A 26,721-nucleotide genomic window follows, 5' to 3' on the forward strand; every position below is an offset into this window, starting at 1 on the left:
TGCTTTTATTTCAAACTTACTTTTCTTTTTCTGTTAACAGGGGCAGATTTTCACTGACCAAACCATAACTGAGCAATAGAATGGATTCTGCCGTCATCTCCTGATTTACAATTAATCCTGCTATGATTCGGCGCAAGGTTTCATGAACTTTCCGGGCCAGTTTTAAACTTGTAGTATTTTGTAAGATCTAGAGGCAAACATAAATATCATGTGAAGGTAAAACAGAATTACATTTTTATTTGTTATGATGGTAGTTTTTAAAATATGTATTTACGTTTTAATATATGTTTGGTTTTCTCCTAATTAAAAAAGAAACATTCTTAATAGAATTTCAAACAGAAAATACAAAGTATTATTTACACATAACCTCGATCCCAGAGACAACCACTGTCAGCAGCAAGTGTGCCTCTGGAGATCTTGTGCTTTCTCTTGGTGGGACCTTAGGGCACAGGGCTGGAGATAATGAAGTAACACTTGGAAGATGTCATCCCTCCAAGTGTGTTACAGGCAAGCACACACACATACACAACATTTACAAAATGCAGTCATTACTCATCTAAAACCATACTAATAAAGTGCTGTGATGGCCACGCCTCAGGGTTTGATATTAGTCATTGGGCCAAATCAGAGAAACTTAATGGGAATCCAGGACCATCAACCCCAACACATACTTCAGCATGTAACAGCTACTCCCTTGCACAGGACATGATATTAATAGCTTTAATTACCTTGGAGGGACTTGATAATATACACGGAAAACTGTATTCTGTTGACTCTTTTTCATCCTTAAGACATATTTAACATTCTTAGGTTTAGATAAGATTAATGCATTGTAGAAACAATTACAGAGTTCCTCTAACACCAAAACATTCGGAATTATGGTTAATTCATGTCATTAAATAGTGCTGGTTTTAGTACATAATATTGTAAAAAAAAAAAAAAAGGAATTATTAACATTTACTGAGTGCTCACCCCTGTGGTAGGCACAGAGAACATTACGAAGGTCAGCAAACTACAGCCCCTGACCAATAGGAGGCGGAAGGAAAACAGTGCAGAGAAGGTGAGCTTTGGAACGGAAAGATCTACAGCTAAATCCTTATTTTCCTCCTTCACCACGACTTCTCCACCTTTCTGAACCTGCATTTTCTTATCTGTTAGATGAAAGAAGTACTGTTGATCTCAGAGTGCTTGTGCAGATTAGAAGTGATACTGAAACAATGCTTAGAACATAATACATGTTCAACAAATGTACTTTCCTCCCTCTTAGCAGTCGGACTCCACAAAAGCTATGTTCTTAGCTGCTGACTTAACCCAGCTATAAAGTTCACCTGCATTTCAATTTTTTTGCTTCTGCATTGCATGGTTTACATCTAGGAGTCTGGTTCTTGGTTTAGAATGCCCAACGAGGGCTGCCAGCTAGTGGCTATATGGTACAGGTGCTCTTAGCACTAAAGGAAATCCCAGTGGTCAGATCCAGCATTAAGGTTTATCCTGCATGGCTCCTTCCAAGAGCTCATGATATGTAATGTGGGGATCTCCTGTATTACATTCAAGTCCTTACCTCTTTTAATGGAAGAATAAGTTTTGTAACCTGATCCTTCCCTACAAACTTGCCCAGGATTTCATAGGAATCATAACTCTTGCTTCTTCGTGCCTCCATGACTTTGGAGAGGATCTGCTTCACTTCCTTCTCTTCAGCAATGGCACCGAACAACTCATGGTTAAAAATCTTTGAGAGAAAAAAGCCAAATAGCAATTAAATGCAATCAGCAAGATACGTCAACATAAGCAGTCTCTGATACATCTAGATCAGGGGAAAGCAAGTTTTTACAGGACTGAAATTGGATGGTAGGAATTCCTATTAGATTTCACTTTTTCATGGTAGTTCAGGGACCAATTACTGAAAGACAAGCAAATACAGAGACACCTGAAGGGTTATTTCTAAGGGGAAACAAAAGAAGAATACTATATAGATTTACATACATAATTATAGAATATATAGACAGGCACTTCTTTGATATTCTTGTTTGATTTACCGAAGAGTAATTTCTCCTTAAAAAACTCATATGATATTTGCAACTTAATTATCAAGACTGATATATTTAATTCAAAATGCTTTTAAGTATCTACATTTTTTTAAATGAATGAACAAAGACTGTGTGGCAAATTTAGTTTCTTTTTAACCCCCCCCAATTATCACATCATCCAATTTTAAAAATTGATTGTTATTAATTTTTCATTATTCTATTTTTCATTATTATAGGTAAAGCTCTATACTTTTATATAAACCCCAGACTAAATATATCTCTGACTATTCCTTTAAAACAGATTCTTGGAAGTAGTTGAAATTTTTGCTTATTTTAAAGCTTCTGACACACAACATTAGTGTTCTTTCCAGAAAGGTTATACCAAAACTCATGATCTACTAGCAATGGCAGAGTGCCCATCTCACACCATTTGATCAGCTTTTTAAATCTCTGCTAATCTAAGAGATAAAACTGTACATTATTTTCATTTCTGAAGGCTATAATTATTTCTTAATTTGTGAACTGATTTTGTGTCCTTTGCCCAGTAAAAAAAAAACAGTGGAACTTCCTTTTTCTAAATCTTACCTCAATCATTATATCTAAACAAGAGTCCAAATCCCCAACTTGTAGCTTGTTGGTGAGGCCTTGAAGCAACATGTAAACAGTGAAAGTCAGCACATGGACCTAAAATGAAATGCACAGTAAGAATATGAATGGTGAAGCATACCACACGAGGAAAAAAGTAAGATCTAAGATGTACTGCAGAGACCACTTAGAGTAGTATCTGTCATTACTGTAGGGAGAAGCTTTGACAAGTATCACCATGTAAGAGACTTTAACCAAATGATCATTTTGAACATTACCGTGCTTGGGCTCTACTACTGTGACTAAACTAGGCCACTGATTTATAAAGAAAGGCACAAAAGCCTTGAACTTTAAAAACCAACTTGTGAATTAAGGAGCTTGCCAATGTTGAGTGCAATCCAAAGCTGTTCTGAAGGAAACACATTTTTGCCCTTAACAGTAACCATAGCTAACATTTCTAAGAGCTTACTGTTGGCTATTAATATTGTTGTATTAACAACACATAGATGTATTAAATCCTTTAATTCTCATTTACTATATCTATGGTGTAGGTGCTATATTATCATCACTTTTCAGAGAGGGAAGCTGAGGCACAGAGAGATCAAGTAACTTGCCACAGGTTGCATGGGGAGGAGAGTCAGGATTTGAAACCGTATAGACCCATGCCAGAGCCTCTGCTCTGTATCACTATGTTATGTTGCCTCTCAAGCTTTTTGCATTCTTTATGCTGCTTCTAATGCTATAAAATAATCACAGTGAATGTCAGATAATGATCAAAGGCTAAGGAAAAATAATTGGTTGTCAGTACATAATTGGTTATCAAAATACAGATTTGATTTTATTTTTTAAGTAATCTCTACACCCAACATGGGGCTCACACTCAACCCTAAGATCAAGAGTTGTATGCTATACTAACTGAGATAGCCAGGTACCCCACGATTGGATTCTAAAGGCATAATTTCATATATATCTACTGGAGATCTTCATGTACTTTTATATACTTAAAATGTTTGCTGAGAGCTTTATACTTAAAAGTCCTTTTGTGGGGGATGAAGAACGACATTTCAAGAATACACTTTTGACAGTGTCTACACAATTAACATTAAAACTCAAACTAGTTGTTCTCCCATCACTATTTTAGTTATTTTAACAAATCATGGAATGGACTTAAAAAACAGGTGGTTAGAAAAAAAAGGGTTATTCATTTAAGTATCTCAGGTGCTCCATTCAAATGTGAATAAATCCAAAAGACAGAGATATATTGTATTTATCCTTCTATGCTCAGGCCTAACACAGTACATCACATAAAGCAGCCATGAAATAAATGCTGGCTGAATGAAAAGAATAAAAATGAGTACTGACTAGGGCTCTGACTCCATGTAAGATGGAGAAAGCACACACTGCTCTGTCTCTCCCACTGAGAGCAGCTGTAACACCTGGAAAAGGGGCATGGAATAGCTACTGAGGAAGAACACCAGAACACCAGCACCATCAAACTTGCAGGGCATTTATCACTGTTTCTGTTCAGTATCCCTCCGCTAGAGGCACCTGGGTGGCTCAGTGGGTTAAGCCTTTGCCTTCAGTTCAGGTCATGATCTCAGGGTCCTGGGATCGAGCCCCGCATCAGGCTCTCTGCTCAGCAGGGGGCCTGCTTCCCTCTCTTTCTCTCTCTCTCTGCCTGCCTCTCTGCCTACTTGTGATCTCTGTCAAATAAATTAAAAAAAAAAAAAAAAGGATCCCTCAGCTAACATGAAGTGGATGCCGGGACGCAGGGAACTCCAGGAGAAGCCCCATGGCTTGATGAGTACGAGTAGGAACACAGAATGCTCTAAGAGAGGACAGGAATCCCTGTTTGTTTTTTTCTTTCTTTTTTCCGTTCTTCCACACCCCAGCCCCTACAATCCTATAGTGGTGGTGGTGGCAAGGGACTAGAAATGGCAACTGGCAGGAGCCACAACTCTGAGGGAGGGGACCTTCCTCTGCCTCAGCGGAAGCGCATGCTGAGAGCAGCCAACTCTAGCTGCTCTTCTCTCTGTTTCACCACCGCTTGGCCCCATGGCAGAGTGGGAGCAATAAAGCCCTAGCTTTCTACCCGGAGGACTGAAATGAACGGAAATCTAAAGTGCTAGCAAAGAACTGAAGATATAAAGAATGAAATGTAAATTTTAGAACTAAAAACCCAACAACCAAAATAAGAAATTCACTGGATGACCCAACAGCAGGATGGAGATGAAAAAGGGAGTAAGTGAACTTGAAGACAATCAATAAAAATTTATGCCAAAAAACCAGGAAGAACTGAAAAAATAAAAAAACACGAACAGGGCCTCAAGAACCAATGGGACAAAAATAGAAAGTCTAATGGGGGCGCCTGGGTGGCTCAGTGGGTTAAAACCTCTGCCTTCCGCTCAGGTCATGATCCCAGCAGGGATCCCTGCTCAGCAGGGAGCCTGCTTTCTCCTCTCTCTCTGCTGCTTCTCTGCCTACTTGTGATCTCTGTCAAATAAATAAATAAAATCTTAAAAAAAAACAAACAAAAAAACAAAGTCTAATATTCATTTCATTGCAGTTCCAGGAGAGGACAGAGTACAGTGCAGAAAAGTTTATGTAGAAATAATGGCTCAAAGTGTTCCAAATTTGGTTAGGAAGCTCAGCAAATCTCAAACAGGGCAAACTCAGATATATCATAATCAAAATATTGGAAAATAAAGGCAAAGATAAAGTCTTTAAAAGCAGTCAGAGGAGAAAACAATGCATTACTTAGAGGGGGACAATGATATGAATAATAGGATTATTCATAGGAAAGGCCAGAAGGAAGTGATACAACATTTTTAAAGTGCTGAAAGAAAAGTATTGTCAATGATGTCAATTTCTGTCTGATGACAGAAAACTAAGAGCACCTGCTGCCGTCATACCTGCTCTACAAGACTGATGGCAGTTCTTTATTATTTATTTATTTATTTTAAAAAGATTTTATTTATTTATTTGACAGAGAGAGATCACAGTAGACAGGCAGGCAGAGAGAGAGAGAGAGGGAAGCAGGCTCCTTGCTGAGCAGAGAGCCCGATGTGGGACTCGATCCCAGGACCCTGAGATCATGACCTGAGCCGAAGGCAGTGGCTTAACCCACTGAGCCACCCAGGTGCCCCTGATGACAGAAGTTCTTTAGACTTGAAAGGAAACAATTACCAGAAAGAAACCTGGAAATTCAGAAATGAAAGAAGAGTAGCAGAAATGATAAATATCTGGGCAAACTAATAGACTATTTGTTTTTCCTCTTGAGCTCTTTAAAATATGCTTGACAATTATAAGAAATAACTCGATCACTGCTTGATAAATTTTTCAATATATAGGTAACAGACAAACGACTATAAAATAAAAAAAGGGTAAAGGGTTCCATATGGTGGTAAGATTTTTATATTCCACTTGAAGTCATAAAATACTGATTCTAAGTAGAATATTAAAAGTATGTATGTATATGGTAATTCCTAGAGCAACCATCAAAAAATTATACAAAGAGAGACTGATATTTTTAGTGTGTTAGGTTTAAAACCTATAGAACAGGAAGCTTATCTTTGAGCAAATTCAGGTACAGAAGTAAGGCTAACTACCAGGAGTCTTGACTGGGTACTTGAAAAGAACAAGCTACAGTGTTTCTCAAACTCGAGATCACTCAGGGGTCTTACTGAAATGCAGATAGTTAGATCAGGTGTAGGGCTCTAAATTGTGCATTTTTTTTTTTAAGATTTTATTTATTTATTTGACAGACAGAGAGCGAGAGAGAAGCAGGCTCCCTGTTAAGCAGAGACCCTGATGTGGGGCTCCATCCCAGGACCCTGGGATCGTGACCTGAGCCGAAGGCACAGGCTTTAACCCACTGAGTCATCCAGGTGCCCCTAAATTGTGCATTTCTAACAAGCTCCCAGGTGTTGCTGATGGTGCTTGTCCAAGATCCAAACTTGGGAGTAGCTAACCAGCCATGTCACTACTCAAAGAGCTTTGTTATTCCACCTAGAGATCCTATTACTTTTATTACTTATATGGTTCAACCTGAAACAAATGTATATGTTCTTTATTTTTATTAATTTTTAATTTATTATTATTATTTTTTGGTATATGTGCTTTATTATTTACATTTTTGTTAATACATTTGACATGGATTCAACAAAAGTATTTTTAAGAACTCAAAAAATACAAAACTTGGTATATCAAATGATTTGGGAAAAAAGGTTATATAACCCAGGCCTAGAAGTGTCTATAAAAATCAAATATAGTTTTCTTAAAACATAGATTTTTAAAATTAGAAACTTGTGAATATTCTTGATTGCTACCACAGTGGATCAACTTTAATGAAGACAGAGCCAAAAGCATTACCACTTAGAGTGTTCAAATTGTAAATATTTGAATTTCAGTCCAAACTGAATGAATATAAGGCACATAATACAATTTACCTGATATCCACGGACAAGGGTAGTCTGTAATTCTTTTAAAATATATTGTAGGTAGTGCACACCCAGATCTTCTATGATTTTTGCTAGAGTGCTGCGTGCAATGTCTCTGATTTCCTGTGCTCTGTTCTTGAGGAGGGCACACACTTTCAACAAAATACTAGAAAATGAAAAGTTGAAAAGGACTAGTCTAAATACAGATGCAAATAAAAATACAACCATCCTTTGGTCTCTTATTCAGTACCCAAATTTCCCAATTAAAATCTGAAATCACAGCAAATTGTGACAGTACTTCTCCTCTTCCTCACAAAAGAGATTTAAGAGTCAGGAAGAAAGAACCAATTTTTGAGTTTCATTGAACTTTTCTAATATGTCACACAATATTACCTTGGCAGATTAGCTTCCATAACTTCCTGTGGAAGGGACTGCATTAGTTTAACCATGGCAAAAGCTAAAGGAACTCGAACTACTTCCTCATCATTCACAACCTTGGATTTTATGAGCTTGTGTTCTTCTTCCCTTTTAGTCTGTAAGAAAAATTTAGGTTAAACTAAAATAGAAATAAATGGATCAGGGACCTGCAAACATGCAACCTTGCATTTAAAGAGTAAGCTCTTTTGATACATCTTATTTCATTACATTACATTTCCACAACTACTGTCTTAAAAAACAAATTAAATTATGCAATTTGAGAATAATCATCTAAAATTTATAAAACTAGTAGGAATAAGAAAATGTTTTCCAAAGGAGTAACCAGAAAAATGTAAAGCCATATTTTCACTGATTTAGATTAAGACTGCTATGAAATATATAAAAATCATAAGAAATCTGTATCAATTGGGATTTTTCCAGACTTTGAATGACACTGTTGGTATATAAGAAATACAGTGCCTCAAATAAGAAGTTATATTTACAAATATACAAAGTAATCTATTTAATATTTTATACCAGGGGCTGGAAAACTTCTGTAGAGGGTCTAATAAATAAGCATTTTGGGCTTTAGGGTCTCTGCTGAAGCTACTCAATTCTGCTGCAGTAACACAAAAGCTGAATTAGACAATATGTAAAACAATGAGTGTAACTGTGTTGCAATAAAACTTCATCTACAACAGGCTGCAGGCCAGATATAGTCCATGGACCACAGTTTGCCAATCCATGTTTTACACTGAGAAGGAAAGGCTCTGACTTATTGAGAATCCACAGCTAAATGTTATACCTGTTAACCAGGAAGAAGATGAACTGTGAACAGCAGAAAAGTAGCCAAGATGTTGTAAAGGGAAACATATTCTGATTTTTAAAAACCTTTTCTTTTTTTGGAAATGAGAGTCATCTAATTAACTGCTTTGGAGATAGAAAGCGTATGTCTACCATATGAAAACCATAACAAAGAAACACCACTGCTTAGCTGCAGCAGGAGATGAACCTAAAGATGATGAGACAAATCAAGGGAGGTAAGCTGTGAAATGCTGAGGAAAAAGAAAAATCCCAAGGCTGAAGTCAATAACAGTTTAGGAGCCTCAGCCTGACAGGGCCCCCCAAACACCCAGTTTCACTCAGACATCCTGTGTCCCAAACAGAATGATTACCGTAGATGCCAGGCATTTATGTAGCCTGGGCAGGATATCCCCAGTTATGGTTCCTTGGATATTTTTAATTGTTCTCTCCAATTCTTCCTTATTCCGAGGAAGGAAAGAGATGGACCCCGAGATACACTCAGGTTCTCTAGCTGATGTCTCTTCACAATCAGGTGGATCGGGATTTTGCAATTCTTTGCTGTCGTCTGACAAACTCTTACATTTGTTTTCCTTCTCTTCCTCATCCATTTGCTCTAATTCCATGGTTTCATGCTCCGGCAACTCAATCACTTCTATTGCATCTATGTTGAGTAAACAACAAAAGTCACCTTACATCAAGTAAGGAAACAACACAATTTGTCACACAGTCTTTCCCACCAACATCTAATAAAAACGAATCATCACTACAGGTAGGCAAGATAAGTGCTGAGGAAAGAGCACTAAATGTGAGGGTTATGGTGTTTTGGTGTCTTACAGTTTGGAGCCTAATGACAAATAGAGACAAGTAAACTCACAATTATGAGGGTGGAAGAGCAAGTGCAGGAATATGTGAGGCGACTAGGCCAGCGGGGGGGGGGGGTCTTAAAAAAAAAAAAAAAAGCTTCCAAAGTACTGTGGTTGGGGATTTCCAAAAACAAAAACCTATACTCATGAGCATGAAAATCATAATGGCAGCCAAGAGTTCTCATGTGGAAATGTCCCTGATTATAGGGTTCAGTTTATTAAAGAAAATTAGGCAGTACAGTACTGTGAAGCAAGTCCAGGCTTGGCTCTGCTAACAAGCCATGTGACCAGAGTAGGCTTTGTATTCTTTATCAATAAGATGGAGATGTCATCTACCTTATAAGACTACTATGATGGTTAAATGAGATAAAGTCAACAATGCACCCAAAATATGTTTCTGACACTTCACTAACTTTCAAAAATGGCAGCTATTAGTCTTTATTTTGTTTACTGGCCATATAGCTTTATACTTACCATATTCCTTTACATTTCTGAATTGTAATTTTTTATATAAAAAATAATGGGGTAACTACCAACTAAGATTCTTTTAAGATTTTTATAAGAACAAATAAGACAATGTCTTTAAAAGCCCAGGTCATAGTAGGTGCTCAATAAATACTCCAAACATATCTAAGAAGAAAAGAGATAGTTAAGCAAATAAAGTATTTTAATTTTTAATGTTTCTGTTTATGCAAAATTACAAAATGTAGATTCCACTGCCTGAAGAAAAACTGTTAAGGGGCTTTAGTTTAGTATATTAGTGGTTTAAAACACACATAGTGCCTACAAATTCAAGCCAGTCTTTGTTATTAATTAGTGTGACTCTATAGTGATTTTACTATGAATCATAGAATTAGAAAATTCTGAATAGGAAGGAATGCTAGAGTCGTGCAAACTGAGGGCCAGAATATTTCAATGTCTTTAGCAAAAATAATTAGCCCACTGGTCCATTTAAGTGTTCATTCTTTTCTTTTAACAGGTTAAGGAAATTTCTAATCAGTTCTCATCTGGTATCATGAATAGATGCTGAATTTAATCAACTATTTCCCTTGTGTCTCTTTAGAAGACCACATGCTTTTTGGATGTTAATATGTTAAATTCCATTAACCAACTATACCAACTTCATGAGTTAGTGGAGGCCTCCTCTATCTATCATCTAAAATGACAGGCATAGGTTGAAATTATTGAGTCCTTAAATATTTGTAGAGCCTCCCTATAAAACAGAGTGAACAATGGTATTTTCATTAGAAGATGTTTTTTTTTTTTTTTAAAGATTGTATTTATTCATTTGTCATAGAGAGAGAAGCGAGAGCAAGCACAGGCAGACAGAGTGGCAGGCAGAGGGAGAAGCAGGCTCCCCGCCAAGCAAGGAGCCCGATGTGGGACTCAATCCCAGGACGCCGGGATCATGACCTGAGCCGAAGGCAGCTGCTTAACCAACTGAGCCACCCAGGCGTCCCAGAAGATGGCTTTTAACTACAGAGTCAATTTCTTTGGTGGTTAGAGATGCATCCAGATTTTCTATTTCTTCTAAAGCCAGATTTTGTATTTTTGTTTTTAAGTTTATTTATTTATTTGACAGAATGAGAGAGAGACAGTGAGAGAGGGAACACAAGCAGGGGGAGTGGGAGAGGTAGAAGCAGGCTTCCCGCTGAGCAAGGAGCCCGATGCAGGGCTCGATCCCAGGACTCTGGAATCATGACCTGAACTGAAGGCAGACACTTAATGACTGAGCCACCCAGGTGCCCCTGTATTTTATTTTTCTAAGAATTTTTATGTCTCATGCAAGTATTCAAATTTATAAGTACATAGATCATAACATTATTTTACCTTTTTCATTTAACTATGACCTTTTAAAATTCCCAATGTTGTTTATTATGCCTTCTATTTTCACTGACAAATTTTGACAGAGCTTTGCCAATTTATAATCTTTTCAAATATCTATTTTTAGCTTTGATGAACTTTTCTTATTGTATCTACTTTATATTTCATTAATTATCACTCTGCTTTAAATTCTTATCTTATGCTTTCTTGGATCTGTTGCTTAATGTTCTTTCCATAATGCAGGTGGTAAAACTGGGTTTCTATATAAATAATCTACAGCTCATTTTTTTAATCATACAATTTAGACTGGCCTTCTCTATTCTTAAATAAATTTTTACACAAATACTCAAAGCATCTGCTTTAACTTCCTCCTGACTCATTCACTGGTCACTGTAGAAAAAGGTGGTAAGCTGAATTTTGCTAACTTTAATTCATCATCATCAGTTATCCAAGAATAGAATGAAAATTTAGTAAAGAAGTTTTAAAAACTTACTTTCATCATTCTGGATTTTTCTTACTTGTTCTTCAAGAGTTTTGTGATCAAAGTGGAATGCTTCTAACACTATTACTAGCAAACTGTTAAAAAAAGAAGGTACACAGAAATGTTTGTTTGATTCACATCATTTGATGATCAAAAGGAAACATTTGAAGACCTACAAACATTAGCATAACCTCATTAATACAAGCTGTAAGTAAACTGAGATTAGTAAGACCACTTCAAGAAATAATACAATGCTGATATTTTAAAAACAAAACAAAAATAAGAAGTTTGACCATACATACCTGACACCCAACTTTTGATTGATCTGTCCTGTCTGTAAAACATGAATGAAATGTTTCAAGTAATATATATATGCTGACCAAGAAAGATGTCTGCAAATAGCTCCAATAACTTCTGAGGCAGCAATGGTTATATTTTCATGCTGTAAAACAAATCAAGATCATCAACATAGAATAACATTTGCCAACAAAACACAAGAGCTAATTTCATACATTAAAAAGCTTAGACAGTAGATGATCAGTAATTATAAGGAAGGAATGCCCAAAGTATACTCCATTTTCCCCCTAGCTCTAAGAAAAGGCACTATCAATTAAAGGAATGACACTGTACTTTAAAGGATATTAATACACTTTGGGTTTTTTCCCACTCAGACCTCTCTGATGGGTTCAAGTCTACAAACAATAAATGAAGTAAATTCAAGTGTAAAAGTTGACAAATACTAAAGTTAACTTTAATGCACAGCTCAACATTCAACAGTACACTGCACTGGAGACATCTCTTTCATGCCATCATAGAGAACAGGGACTGGACTTAAACTATCTTAAACAAAAATATATGAAATAGCAGTTTTCAGACTCTGGACATCAAACAACACAGTTCAGTCTTCCCTGACAGAAAGGTAACAAATGAAGCGTGTCTTATAATTGCCCTAATTCACAGTGTTGCAGCACAAGAGGAGAAACTCAAAAGGGGCTCAGTGGTCTCCCTAATGCAAGGAGACAGAGTTGAGGCTGTGGCAGCTAGAGACCACAGGGCAGAGCACCAGAGAAGAGAGAGCTACAAGGAGAGGCAAGTTGCACGGGCATACCAAGAAGCAGAAAAATACCTCTCACAAGAAGAGAAATCAACCAATTGAAATAGACCCCAAAATGACACATATGATAGACAAATAGTAGACAAAGGCAGTAAGACATATGATAAAATTACATTCCATAAGATCAAGAAGGGACAGGAAAGCAAGAACATGTTAGAGAGAAAGAGGTAAGGTATAAAAAAGGCCCAAACTGAATGTCTAGAAATGGAAAAGACAGTTCTGGGAGGGAAGACACACTAGATGGGATTAAAAGCAGATTAGACTCGGAAGAAAAAAAGATTAACGAACCTGAAGACACAGTGATACAAAAGTAAAACAAAATGAAACCTAGAAAAAAAAAGTAATGGGGGAAAAAAAAAAGAAAAGAAAAAAAAGAAGAGTCTCAGTGTGTTTGGAACAATTCTGAGTGGCCTAATATATAGTGGGGTCTCCAAAAGCAAGAAGGGGACCCAAAGTATTCTTGAAAAAATAATGGCCAAAAATTTACAAATTTGAAGAACACTACAACTCAGTAGCTCCAAGAAGCTCAATAAAGCCCAAGCAAAAGAAACATGAAGAAAACTACACTAAGGCACATTGTAATCAAATGGCTTAAAACCAGTGATAAAGAGAAAAATTTCAAGGCAGGCTGAAAAAAAAGGGTACATTACACTAGGAAGAATAAAGATAGGAATGACTTTTTGTTGGAAGTGATATAAACCAGAAGACAGTAGAGCAATTCTCTTTAAAGAAAAGAAAGGAAAAAAAAATAACTGTCAATCTAGAATTCCATACCTAGAAACATTACCTATAAGAGCAAAAATGAGAAAAGACAAATACGAACTGAAAGACCTCATCATTAGTGACCCGTGCCACAAAAAAAAATCTGAAGGAGGTCTTCCTGTTAGGAGTAAAATGAAACAGGAATATGTCTGGATCTACCCAAAGGAATGACTGGAAAACTGTAATTAACTGGAAGTGACCAGAAATCACAAATATGTAAGCAAATATAAAAGATCTTTCCTTATTTTGAAAGCTCTCTCTAAAAGATAATTGGCTATTTTTTAAAAAGATTTTCTTTATTTGAGAGAAAGAGAGAGAGAAGGCGAGCAGGGAGAGGGGTAGAGGGAGAAGCAGGCTCCCCACTGAGCAAGGAGGGAGACGTAGGACTCAGTCCCAGGACCCTGAGATCATGACCTGAGCTGAGGGCAGACACTTAAGTGACTGAGCCACCCAGGCACTCCAATAATTGACTGTTTAAACCAAAAATAACGATGGATAGTGTCATTTAAAACTGATGTAAAGCCAAAACCTATATAAAAATAGCTACATGATAACTGGTAAGTCAATAGAGATAAAATAAAATCATTAAAAAAAATCCAATTAATTCCATACAAGGAAAGAATAAAGAGGGACAAATGGAAAATAAATAAAAACATCAACAATTTAAACCTAACCATATTAATACTGATATTAAATGTAAATGGCCTAAAACCAATTAAAAGGCAGAGGTTGTCAGATTTGACAAAACTGCCAAGACTCAGTTATATGCTATCTACCAGAAATTAACAGTAAATCAAAAAGTCACAAATATGTTAAAAATAAAACACAAAAAGGGTATACCATGTTAACATCAACCAAAACTAAATATAATTTATTTTTTCCATCTACACCTCTTTCCTATTTTACTGCCATCAAAGTATAAGTTGGCTGGGCTTACTAACTCTTTAAACTGGAATTTTGGGGAGTATTCTTTCATTTACTTAGTTAATTCTTCTTATAAAAATGTTTTTTATTTACTTATTTTTTTTTTAAAGACTTTATTTATTATTTATTTGACAGAGAGATCACCAGTAGGCAGAGAGGCAGGCAGAGAGAAAGATAGAGAGAGAGAGGGAAGCAGGCTCCCTGCCAAGCAGAGAGCCCAGATGTGGCGCTTGAATCCCCGGACCCTGAGATCATGGCCTGAGCTGAAGGCAGAGGCTTAACCCACTGAGCCATCCAGGTGCCCCTACCTAGGTAATTCTTTAAAAATTTTTGAAACAACAGGGGAAACCTAACTTTGCACAATACCATGTGGTCAACACACTATAAATTCAAGTCACAACTCCTGGTATCACCTCAATTAGACTTGAATTTTTGGGTGTTGTATTTCATCAATCTAAACAATAAATATTAAGGCCTTACAATGTGCACAACACTGTTTTTGGCACTATGTAGTATAATAATGAAGAGAGTCCTAAGTTCAAATACAGATTCTCATTCTGTATGTCTTTGAGAAAGTTAAATACCTCACTTATTCCCAGTTTACTTTCCTGTAAAATAGTGACAACAGCACCTATAGGGTTAAGCTATGATGAAGATGAAGTAAGATTATGTTAAGTACTTAGAATAGTTCCTGTATCTGGTATAGTGCTAAAGAAAAGGTAGTTATTGTTTAACTTCCTTTCTTATGAGCCATTTGGGAAAACAATGATTTTGGTAATTATCAGAATTAAGTCCTATAATACAAAAATAAAAGTATGCTATGTTAGTAATGTGATCATTTATTTCTATGAGGGGAACTATTTTGTGGTTGGCCTCTTTGGGCTAATAATAGTGAAAATAAAGATTAAAGCTACTATTTACAGAGCATTTACTATGTGCCAAGTACCATTCTCAGGGCTTCAGAACTATTTTAAGCCTCTAATTGTGTTGACATCAATATGAATGTCACAACCCCATATGTACGTCATGGTATAGGTAGATGTTTAATGGTTTCCCTGATCTAATGTCCTACCTTGAGCATTTTCTCGTCAAAAATTGGAGTCATGGCATAAGGCATGATAAAATTCTGAAGAGATTTAGAAGACAGGACAATTTTGCCTTCCATTAGTTGTTTTGCCAGTTTCTTCAAGGCTCTTGCTCGTCTGTGGATCTATGAGTTAGATAAAATAAGAATTAGTTACTGAATACACTCACCTACAACCAGCTCCATTTCAGTATCATGTTATTATTCCACGAAAAGATTAAAGGAGTGAAATACAGTCCATGTGTTACATGAACAAACACCTGTGCCTTGATTTGCTTCCAGAGATATAATCCATAGCATTTGTTTAACAAAGGATCCTAAAGCATTTATATACTTAGGAAATGGCAAAGAAATGTGACACTATTATTGTGGTTTATGATACCATGAAAGAAAACAGACCCTAGGAAAATTGATCATTTCCTATGCTAATCTGACTGACAATCACGAAGACCAAGGAATGAGAGGCTCAAAACTTTTTGGAAAAGTAAAATATATCTTTTTAAATCAGATAGAACAGTTTGAAGTGCTTATTAAAAAAAAAAAACTATTTTATTTATTTATTTGACAGACAGAGATCACAAGTAGGCGGAGAGGCAGGCAGAGAGAAGGAAGCAGGCTCCCTGCTGAGCAGAGAACCTGATGCGGGGCTCAATCCCAGAACCCCAGGATCATGACCTGAGCTGAAAGCAGAGGCTTTATTTATTTATTTTTAAAGATTTTATTTACTTGTTTATTTGACAGACAGAGATCACAAGTAGACAGAGAGAGGCAGGCAGAGAGAGAAGAGGAAGCAGGCTCCCCGCAGAGCAGAGAGCCCAATGTGGGGCTTGATCACAGGACTCTGGGATCATGACCTGAGCTGAAGGCAGAGGCTTTAACCCATTGAGCCATCCAGGTAACCTGAAGCAGAGGCTTTAACCCACTGAGCCACCCAGGCACCCCTGAGATGCTTAATTTATAGGCAGGAAAAAAGAACTCAACACGAAAGTGTTTTCTACCTGAATATGCTTCATATTCTCAAAGAAGTCCATTTCTGGATCATGGCAATCAGTGAGCTGTACCAAGTCTTTAAATTCTGGTTGATCTGGAAAGGTTTGAATTAAACAGGAAAGCACTGTGGTATAATCCTGTTGTATATTCTGCAAATGCCAAATTGAGAAAAACAAATTTTTTTTTAAAAGAATTTGGTGGGTATTAAGGAGGGCACGTATTGCATGGAGCACTGGGGTATAGTGCATAAACAATGAATTTTTGGAGCTGGAAAAAAATAAAATTAAATTTAAAAAAATTAAAAAAATAAAAATAAAAGAATTTGCTTTCTAGATAATGTAAAGAAACACAGAAAAAAAACCACTATAATGTTTACAATTTTCTTTTAACATAAAACATTCCCATTGTAAACACAATACCTCTGTCTGGCTCTTCAATCCTTTCCTCAACTTCTCCAGGAGTGAACGATGAATGATTTCCCTATATTCTTTCTCCGTGACATTCAGGGCAGCTAACTTTTTGATGATACTCATCAGGCACATGCTGGCATTATCACTTAAAGACATGTCTCCTAACTCGAAACAAGAAAAAACAAAACAAAACAAAGTTATTCTGTGTAATAACTATAATATGGAATATTATTTCCCAATGAGCAGTTTATAAAATGTTGATACTCCTCTATGTAAAGATCCCTCCTAAGAAATGTTCCCCAAGTACATCACATCTAAGGAAGAACTAAATGTAGGGCTGTGAGGAATATGCACGCATACCTCAGAGATCTTGTGACTTTGGTTCCAGACCACCAGATCAAAATGAAAATCGTAATAAAGTGAGTGAAATGAACAAATGAATTTTTTGGGTTCCCAGTACATATAAAAGGTATGTTTACACTATTCTATAATTTATTAAGTGTGTAATAGCATTATGCCTAAAAAAACAAGGTACATGCCTTAATTAAAAAATACTATCATCTGTTATTTTAGTGCATCATAATCACTGCTCGCAGATCATTGTGATAAATAATCATAATGAAAAAATATTAGGAGAATCACCAAGATATGACACAGAGATATAAAATAAACAAATGCTGTTGGAAAATGGCACTGATAGGACTTGTTCAAAGAAGGGTTGTCACAAACCTTCAATTTGTAAAAAAAAAAAAAAAAAAAAAAATGCCAAAACCAAAAAACACAGTATCTGCAAAGCCTAATAAAATGAGGTAGTCCTGTAGTAAATAACTGAAAAATCATGCTTACTGAGAAGTCACACTCTGATTTGGAAAATAAGATGCAATAGACTTTTTGATTAGTTTTATTTCCCAAAGCAAACAGAATAAAAGATTCACTAAATCTTGTTTTCAATATTCAGTATCATGTGGTAACTGAAAACGACAGAGTTGGCTGGTATAATTTTGGTTAGTTGTGCTCCAATTCCTAGGGTGAGCAATGTAGGTAGTGAATGTGGAGCAAGTATTGCTAACTCAGCTAAGCAGGCAGTGATTTGGAATTCTTTGTGCTAGAATTTGATATGAAATATGAAGAATCAGACCCAAACGGGGAGATTACTTTTTCATATATTACATAATCATTAACATCAGATGAATAGTTATAAAATGCCACAAAGAGATTACTGATGACATTACATGGTTAACTATAAATCAAAGGTTTCATTTTCCCCAGTTTTGGGTTTTAATTCAGTCCAGCAACATGGTACTTAAAATAGTATGAACCCTTTATATTTCTGAATCAATAAAAGAGGGCAAACTGTCAAATAATACAGTGACAAAACTTCAAAACACTGAGATATAAATTGAAATACTATACAATTCACCCTTTTAAAGTGTACAATTCAATGTTTCTTGGATATTCACAAGGTTGTACAGCCATCACCACTATCTAACTTCAGAGCATTTTTATCCCCCCGCCCCAAACAAAACCCTGTGCCAATCAGAAGTCCTTCTTCACCATTCCCATTTCTCCCTCCCTGGCAAGCCCTTGGTAACCACGGATTTACTTTCTGTCTCTATGAATTTCCCCTATTCTAGCACATGGCTTTTGTATTTTTCAAAGTGCTTCCACATATTATTTTATTCAAAATATTTGTCTTTTAGATCATGAGAATAACAATATGGTCTTCACCAAACAAAACAGTCTGCAGCCACAAGAAATTATACACAAAAATCTGTGTCTTGCTCACAACACAAATTAAGAAATCAGGTCATGCAATTATCATATGATCTCTCTGATATGAAGAATTTGAGAGGCAGAACGAAGGACCATGGGTGGGTGTAGGGGGAGAAAAATGAAATAAGATGGGATCAGGAGGGAGACAAGCCATAAGAGACTCTTAATCTCATGAAACAAACTGAGGGTTGCTTGGGGGGCGGGGGTAGGGATAGGGTGGTTTGGTTATGGACATTGGGAGGGTATGGGCTATGGTGAGTCCTGTGAAGCGTGTAAGCCTAATGATTCACAGACCTGTACCCCTGGGGCAAATAATACATTATATGTTAATTTAAAAAAAAAAAGAAATCATATAGTTGTATTATCAAAACAATGAAAAATAATTCATAAATTTTTCCTATAAAAACCTACCTCCATATTATAGAAACAATTATGCATAACTGGAATTAAGTAGTTAACATCAACAGTTTGCATCTCTTTAATATAAGAGGTGATAGTCTGGAATGTTGCGAAGCGAACATCAAAGTTGATATCATCAAGATGTCTTTGATCAAAGGCATTAAGCTACAAGAAATGAAAACATTGAAACACTGTGAAACACTGAAAATGTAGATGAAGGTATACAAATCTTAAATTAAAAAAAAAATGACAATACCTTTTTTTTTTCTTAAAGATTTATTTATTTATTTATTTATTTGAGAGAGAGACAGTGAGAGAGAGCATGAGCGAGGAGAAGGTCAGAGAGAGAAGCAGACTTCCCGAGGAGCTGGGAGCCCGATGTGGGACTCGATCCTGGGACTCCAGAATCATGACCTGAGCCGAAGGCAGTAGTCCAACCAACTGAGCCACCCAGGCGTCCCAAAAAATGACAATATTTTTGAAGCAAAAGAGAAATATAAGACTTTCTTACCTTGACAACATCAGTAATATATTTTAATCCACTCTCAAAATCAGAAAGAGTCTGAAAGGAATGAAAACAGTATATTATTACTGAATAAAACCTTAACTTTTCTTTTTTTTTTTTTTTAAAGATTTTATTTATTTATTTGATGGAGAGAAATCACAAGTAGGCAGAGAGGCAGGCAGAGAGAGGGGGAAGCAGGCTCCCTGCTGAGCAGAGAGCCTGATGCAGGCCTCGATCCCAGGACCCTGAGATCATGACCTGAGCCGAAGGCAGAGGCTTAACCCACTGAGCCACCCAGGCGTCCCAAATCTTAACTTTTCTGTCCTCCTCCCTTCAATTCCCTCTTTCCACTCAAAATTATATGAAACATCATGTTGACACCAAGGAAGCGGTCAATATGTATTAAATGTCACAGTGATCTTTTTAAAAAGAGGTGGTTTGGGGTAAAAATGAGTACTACAGACCTGGAAAACTGTACAAAGCAATTGTCTTGACAACTTATTCTTAATAACCGAGAAGAGCTTTGCTAGAGGCTTGAGGAAGTTTGTAGGCTCCAGACAATGTTTCAACAGGTTTTGTACTGTCACCAAAATATCAACCTCTGTATCCTTAAGAAGGAACATTAAGAGAAAGCACATTTTAGTTATTTAGAAAACTGGTCAACTTGGCTTTAATATTATAGCACAAAAAATAAATAACTTTCAATAAGCACAAGTAGTATTCAGAAGTTATTTCATAGGCCTTTGAAAGTTTTAACTTTCATTTTAACATCAGATAAAATCCACAATAATGTCCATTAACAGTTTCTTCCTTTAATTCTAATAGAAAATACACATGGTTTTGGAACATAATTTCTTCTATGTCCAGTCCAAAAAGGGCCAAGAAAAATGAGGTTGCTGAAGAAAAATCCTCACTTCTGGTTCTCTACAGATCTGTGGTCTTCTCTACTGAATTACTGTATAGTAAGAGATGTTCAGTGTAGCTACTAAAGCCTCACTGAGTTTGAGCCATTTGATTTGACTTGAGATGAAACTAAAAGTTGGAAAATCATTTTAGAAACTCCTAGCTCCATGTAATATTAATATAATCTGACTTTTCATTAGCAGTTCTGCAACTGTGATGCATACTTAAGATTATATGATGCGCTTCTTGGGTTCCAGATTTGTTATTGATCAAAGTGAGAGGAAAAAAAAAAAGAAGTGAGAAAAAAATGGATTAGAAGCTACAGAAAGAAAAATGAAGGACTGATGAGGATGCTTCCAGCCTCTTGATCCCCCCCTTTCCTACCTCTTTCCCAAAGCGTCTCCTCTATTTCTAATTTTATATTTCTGTATAAAATCTTTTTGCAAATACATCACAGGATCTACCCAATGAAAATTATTGCTCATGGATGAACCTTAATAATCAAGTACCACTTTAATGACAAAGCCAATGTCCTGTGAATTTTTACCTGAGGAACATTGCCACGGTGGAGGAAAGGAAGAAGAAGTGTGATGAGCAGAGAACTTTGCTCTTTGTCTCTCATGAACTTGCTGATCCTAGAGAAGGTGAAAAACTGATATGTAAGATACACAAGTGAAGAGTATTTCTCTAAGTAGTTAAACGTTTTGTAGAAAACATGTGACAGACACAGGTGGCTTTTATGTGTTCATGTAGGAAAAGTTTAACTGACTTCTATGCAGGGTCCACTTTTATTTCTCTCCAACTTCAGGCTCATGGCTACTAATCTATTTCTCTTGCAACATCTGATTTTGTAGGTAAGAGGAAACTCCGATGCTATAATCTGAATATCAGCAATTTCTTTTTTTAAATTATTTTTGTTATTACTATTTTTTGACAATTAGTAATTTCTCACTTTACAAAGAAAATAACATTTTTAAGAGCCAAGACTTGTTTAAGGCTATACATGCGGTATTCAATTTAACTCCCACGATAGCCTTCCATGTTGAAATGTTTAGCCCAATCTTGCCCAAAGAAAACTGAGACTCAGAGAAGCTGATGTCACATCTAAGAAGTGGCAGAGCAGGCCTTTCAAACCCAGTCTTTATGGTGCCTAATCTCTCACTTTCTTTTCACTACCACACAGCCTGTGATAAAATTTAATGAGTATATTTTGTGTGGTTTCCCATTTTGTATAACTTAGAAATACAATAGTATGAATAAGACATGTCAAAGCAATTCCTGGAAGATTCTAATATATCATTTTGTTGTTGAGGTAACAGAAAAAATAAACTTTGAACAGTTAAGTCCTGTAACAATTCATAATTTAAAATGCAAACATTTTTTGTACTCTGGTTTAACAACCCTGCTACAGAAGACACGATTTTATATTACTAGGTCTATTGTCAAAAAGAATCTTTAAAAATCCTTGCAAGATCTTGACCCTTAAAAAACAAACAGAACAACCACAACACGCTCTTTTAAATGAATTATTTTTATCAATTAAACTTTAAAAACAATGAAAAGTATGCGATCTCATGTAACTCAAAATTCTAACTGAACAAAATATACAAATCTATTAACCTACTTTAGAATTTTGAAGCTTATTCTCTCATAATAAAATGAAGATAGATACCATAAAGTTTTCTAATGAATATACAGGCAGAGAAGAAGAATTCTACGTTATCTTAAAAATGGAGGGCATTTAAAAATACTTAAAATCTTTTCAGCTTATTACCACATTAAAATAATTGAAAAACTGGGTAAAAAATTAGCAAAAATTAAAACCACGGATAGTAATGTTATCTTTTAAGGACCAATATATCACTTACTTTGACAGAATTCCAAGTTCCTTACTGACTTGTGCCCTATTCTTCTTCTTTTTCACCTTTTCTGCACTTATTGTGGTTTTGCTAAGATACTGGAGAATTGCAGGTACATGAGGTAGAATTAATCGTCCTCCCATTGTGATAGAATCTGAAAAAAAAGTAATAAATGTTTTGATTCTAATGAACTATTAAGGGATAATCGTATACTATCTTCATAATGATAGACAAGGAGAGCACTCAATTTTCATAAAAATACAATAAATTTTAGTGAGAAAGGAATCCATCAAAATCCTTGAGGAGAACACAGGCAGCAACCTCTTCGACCTCAGCCGCAGCAACATCTTCCTAGGAAAATTGCCAAAGGCAAGGGAAGCAAGGGCAAAAATGAACTATTGGGATTTTATCGAGATCAAAAGCTCTTGCACAGCAAAGGAAACAGTTAACAAAATCAAAAGACAACTGACAGAATGGGAGAAGATATTTGCAAACGACATATCAGATAAAGGGCTAGTGTCCAAAATCTATAAAGAACTTAGCAAACTCAACACCCAAATAACAAATAATCCAATCAAGAAATGGGCAGAGGACATGAACAGACATTTCTGCAAAGAAGACATCCAGATGGCCAACAGACACATGAAAAAGTGCTCCATATCACTCGGCATCAGGGAAATACAAATCAAAACCACAATGTGATATCACCTCACACCAGTCAGAATGGCTAAAATCAACAAGTCAGGAAATGACAGATGCTGGCGAGGATGCGGAGAAAGGGGAACCCTCCTACACTGTTGGTGTGAATGCAAGCTGGTGCAGCTACTCTGGAAAACAGCATGGAGGTTCCTCAAGATGTTGAAAATAGAACTGCCCTATGACCCAGCAATTGCACTACTGGGTATTTACCCTAAAGATACAAATGTAGGGATCTGAAGGGGCACGTACACCCGAATGTTTATGACAGCAATGTCCACAATAGCCAAACTATGGAAAGAACCTAGATGTCCATCAACAGATGAATGGATCAAGAAGATGTGGTATATATACACAATGGAATACTATGCAGCCATCAAAAGAAATGAAATCTTGCCATTTGTGACAACATGGATGGAACTAGAGCGTATCATGCTTAGCGAAACATGTCAATTGGAGAAAGACAACTATCATATGATCTCCCTGATATGAGGAAGTGGTGATGCAACATGGGGGCTTAAGTGGGTAGGAGAAGAATCAATGAAACAAGATGGGATTGGGAGGGAGACAAACCATAAGTGATTCTTAATCTCACAAAACAAACTGAGGGTTGCTGGGGGGAGGAGGGTTGGGAGAAGGCGGTGTGATTATGGACATTGGGGAGGGTATGTGCTTTGGTGAGTGCTGTGAAGTGTGTAAACCTGGCGATTCACAGACCTGTACCCCTGGGGATAAAAATATATGTTTATAAAAAAATAAAAAATTAAAAAATATATATATAATAAATTTTAACTATAAAGATTAAATAACTTTTTTCTTAGTCATAATAGCAGTATTATTAGCTAAATTATAAATTTATAAAGCCCCTGAGGCTTTATGTAAGACATTTTTGGTTTAGTAAAAGAACTGTTAGGATAATTTGACAAGAAGAATTCAGAGACATGACAGTGGAAGTCATTAAATTTCCTGATGGATAGTTGAGCTTTCTGGAGCATAAATAATCCAAATTTCTACTACTACACAGAAAATTCAGTTTATATGAATTGGTATTAATTCCTATAGCAAAGAAATTCTTTTAATAATAAAAGTAATTAAAAGAATCAAATTGTGTTGAAATTTTCCATTCTGAGAGCACAAATGCTTCAGAAATCTAAGAATCATTTACTTTGTACAGCACACATACCATCTGCACTTTCCATGTACACACATCCAGTTACTGGCAAGCTCAAAAGTGTTTCTGTGGGTTCAAAATCTGGAAGGTTAAGAAGGTCATCGGCTATATCCATCACAATAGAGGCTGTGGCTTCTGAGAGATTCTTTGCTGAGAGAATTGCAAAAACGTTGGTCAGGATATCACACTCTGGGAACCCAGGTTTCTGTTTAGCCAGGAAAGGGAAATATCTGCAAGGAAAAACACTGAAGTTGTCATCTTATTTCTCAATATATTTTTTTCTGAAAACAAGTTCAGTAAGAATTTCCATATTGAGTTTAAATATATGTGTGTACCAACATCAAAAGGGAAATTACTTTAAAATCTAAAATTTGATGGATAATTCCAGGCATCTCACAAAGATTGTTATTTAGGCACTTTATGTATCTCTCTCATTTAATCCTCATAACATCTCTATAATTTGGTAACCTTGTCCCTATATTACAGATAAAAAAACTGAGACGATTCTAAAGCCACTGAGGTAGTTAAGTTGTAAAGCTGAGATGTGAACATGGTATGAGCCTTTTCTAAAAGAAATGTACTGAAGACAGGCTATTTTTCAACTATAAACCTTCTAGAATGTGAACGTATATATACTCACATAAAAACCAATGCTGTATAACATGGGAATCAGGAGTACAGACCAAAGAACCATTTACCGTGTTAGCATATGCAACATTCAGAGAGCAGCATCATTTTTGGGAGAGGTGGTGAATCCACCCCCAGTATGAAAGATGAAAGACACACACAAATGACAGGAGCATCCTACCCAGAGGAAACACACCCACAAGGATAGAGTACACAAAGGCTTTCCAGCCAGTGGCAAACCAGCAACTGTTCTACTTCAGGGATGTAGTCCTCTAATGATCAGCAGGAGGGTAAAACCAAAAAAATTCAGATAGTTTTACCACTTTATCATCATTGGAAAATGGCTCAAGCACTTTTAACATAGTTAGTGCTAAAAGTGCTTAAGCTCTTTTCTTCCAGAAAAGTTGGAAGTACATCCCTAACAATAACAGTACTTCTGATTTTTAAGTTTTAATGAAACTGTAAATCTAGCAAAAATGCGTTTTACTAAAATATGTGTAAGTTTAACTTCCATTGCAAAATGTTATTTTACCTTTTTTTTTCTTTTAGGATTTTATTTTTATATTTGACAGAGAGAGATCACAAGTAGAGAGAAAGAGGGAAGCAGACTCCCTGCTGAGCAGAGAGCCCAATATGGGACTCAATCCCAGGACCCTGAGATCATGACCTGAGCCGAAGGCAGAGGCTTATTATTAACCCACTGAGCCACCCAGGTGCCCCCTATTTTTCCCTTTTTCAAAAATAATAAATGAACACTCTAAAGATATATCATAAAAATTACCTCTTTCCTGTTCTGGGGTACCCAAACCTCCACATGCTATAGTAACATTACCAGTTTCTCATGTATCCTTTTAGGCATTTTCTACTTCACTTTATATTTATACACATGCACAGGTATTTTTCTTGGGTTACACTGTTCGGCAGCTTGTGTTTTTCTTTAAACCTGTGTATTCTGAAATTCAGCTACCTTATTCTCTTTAACTGCACCTATAGTATTTCACCATAAATCATATTATTAGTAACCTTGACTCATTTTGACTAGAATGGTCTAAAACACTGTCCTTTTTAAAGGTGGGAGAAAAATGGTCATACCTTGCGTTTCTGCTCCAGACACTAATCAGTTTCAGCAGAGGAGTAGGAGAATACTGACTCTCAGATCCAAGCCTTCTGATCTAGGACACAAAATAAAAACAGAATACAAAATAAAAACATACAGAATTGTCGGGAAAAAACAACTAAAAAGCAGAGCAAGTACAGAAATCCAAGAGGATAAACAGCCAAGGGATAAACAGCCAAGGGACAGAGGTTAACATTTAAAGGACAGACTGAAGAAAAAAATAAAGGAATCCAAAATAATGGTTACAGGGGGAAAATGGCAAAGATGGAGCAAGAAGTGCTAGACCCTTAGAAGGAATGAGGTACTTTAGGTTTCAATTGGTTAGAAGCGACAGAGCTCAAGCAGCTAGAATTCCTAAAATCAAGTCTCTTCCATAGTCTTTTTAGCTATAGTTAAATAACAGGAGTCATCACAAAATGGTTACAAACAAGGTAACAAGGGTATCTGTGTATTTTCCCTTATGCTTGTCAAAAATCCAGAGACACATCACTGAGGTGCTGTAACAGTTATATTCCATTTGCTTAAGAGACACAACCATATTCAAATTAACCTTAACTATAAATGTCGTGGTATTAAAGAAACCAGCTCTTGAGCTTTAGGTGATAGTGGAGGCAAAGCAAAGTGTTCTAAAATGTTCAGAAACAAAGGAAGCCTCGATGTAAAAGAAAAGGCCAGGATAGGCATTCATGTCTGGGTGTAGACTGTGCTGGTTGAAGTCATACCAAAGGAAGAAGCAGAAGGTGTCTGGGAAGAGGGTAGTAAAATAGTTTACCTGGGGCCACACTGCACCATGAAATACAGCATCAATTTCTTCTGTTCTGAATTGGTAAGACTCCCAGTCCAGAAAGATGTCAGTTACCATTTTGATTCCAAGACGTCTTAAATTTTTCAGTGGGTTAATAAACCTGAGCTGTATCTGTAAAACAAAATCTTCTCTTAAAAACACA

General features: G+C 36.2%; 1 protein-coding gene across 1 annotated transcript in view; it reads right to left on the reverse strand.

The window, feature by feature from the left end:
* UTP20 (UTP20 small subunit processome component) overlaps positions 1–26,721 on the reverse strand; it is a 96,958-nt gene that overhangs the window by 16,984 nt on the left and 53,253 nt on the right. Inside the window, exons 28-46 of the mRNA XM_045084792.1 lie at positions 26,547–26,690; positions 25,750–25,829; positions 24,043–24,260; positions 22,173–22,317; positions 20,852–20,939; positions 19,866–20,009; positions 19,408–19,458; positions 18,909–19,061; positions 16,734–16,889; positions 16,323–16,463; positions 15,313–15,450; positions 11,743–11,882; positions 11,453–11,535; positions 8,644–8,933; positions 7,445–7,584; positions 7,061–7,217; positions 2,613–2,711; positions 1,562–1,729; positions 21–187 (exon numbers count right to left, since the gene is read on the reverse strand). Of these exons, the coding sequence (XP_044940727.1) occupies positions 21–187; positions 1,562–1,729; positions 2,613–2,711; positions 7,061–7,217; positions 7,445–7,584; positions 8,644–8,933; positions 11,453–11,535; positions 11,743–11,882; positions 15,313–15,450; positions 16,323–16,463; positions 16,734–16,889; positions 18,909–19,061; positions 19,408–19,458; positions 19,866–20,009; positions 20,852–20,939; positions 22,173–22,317; positions 24,043–24,260; positions 25,750–25,829; positions 26,547–26,690 (2,702 nt within the window). The remainder of the gene's footprint in view (positions 1–20; positions 188–1,561; positions 1,730–2,612; positions 2,712–7,060; positions 7,218–7,444; positions 7,585–8,643; positions 8,934–11,452; positions 11,536–11,742; positions 11,883–15,312; positions 15,451–16,322; positions 16,464–16,733; positions 16,890–18,908; positions 19,062–19,407; positions 19,459–19,865; positions 20,010–20,851; positions 20,940–22,172; positions 22,318–24,042; positions 24,261–25,749; positions 25,830–26,546; positions 26,691–26,721) is intronic.

The sequence above is a fragment of the Mustela putorius genome, unplaced genomic scaffold (genome assembly GCF_011764305.1).
Source record: "Mustela putorius furo isolate JIRA1106 unplaced genomic scaffold, ASM1176430v1.1 tig00000788_pilon_pilon_pilon, whole genome shotgun sequence".
In the NCBI taxonomy this organism is placed as follows: Eukaryota; Metazoa; Chordata; class Mammalia; order Carnivora; family Mustelidae; genus Mustela; species Mustela putorius.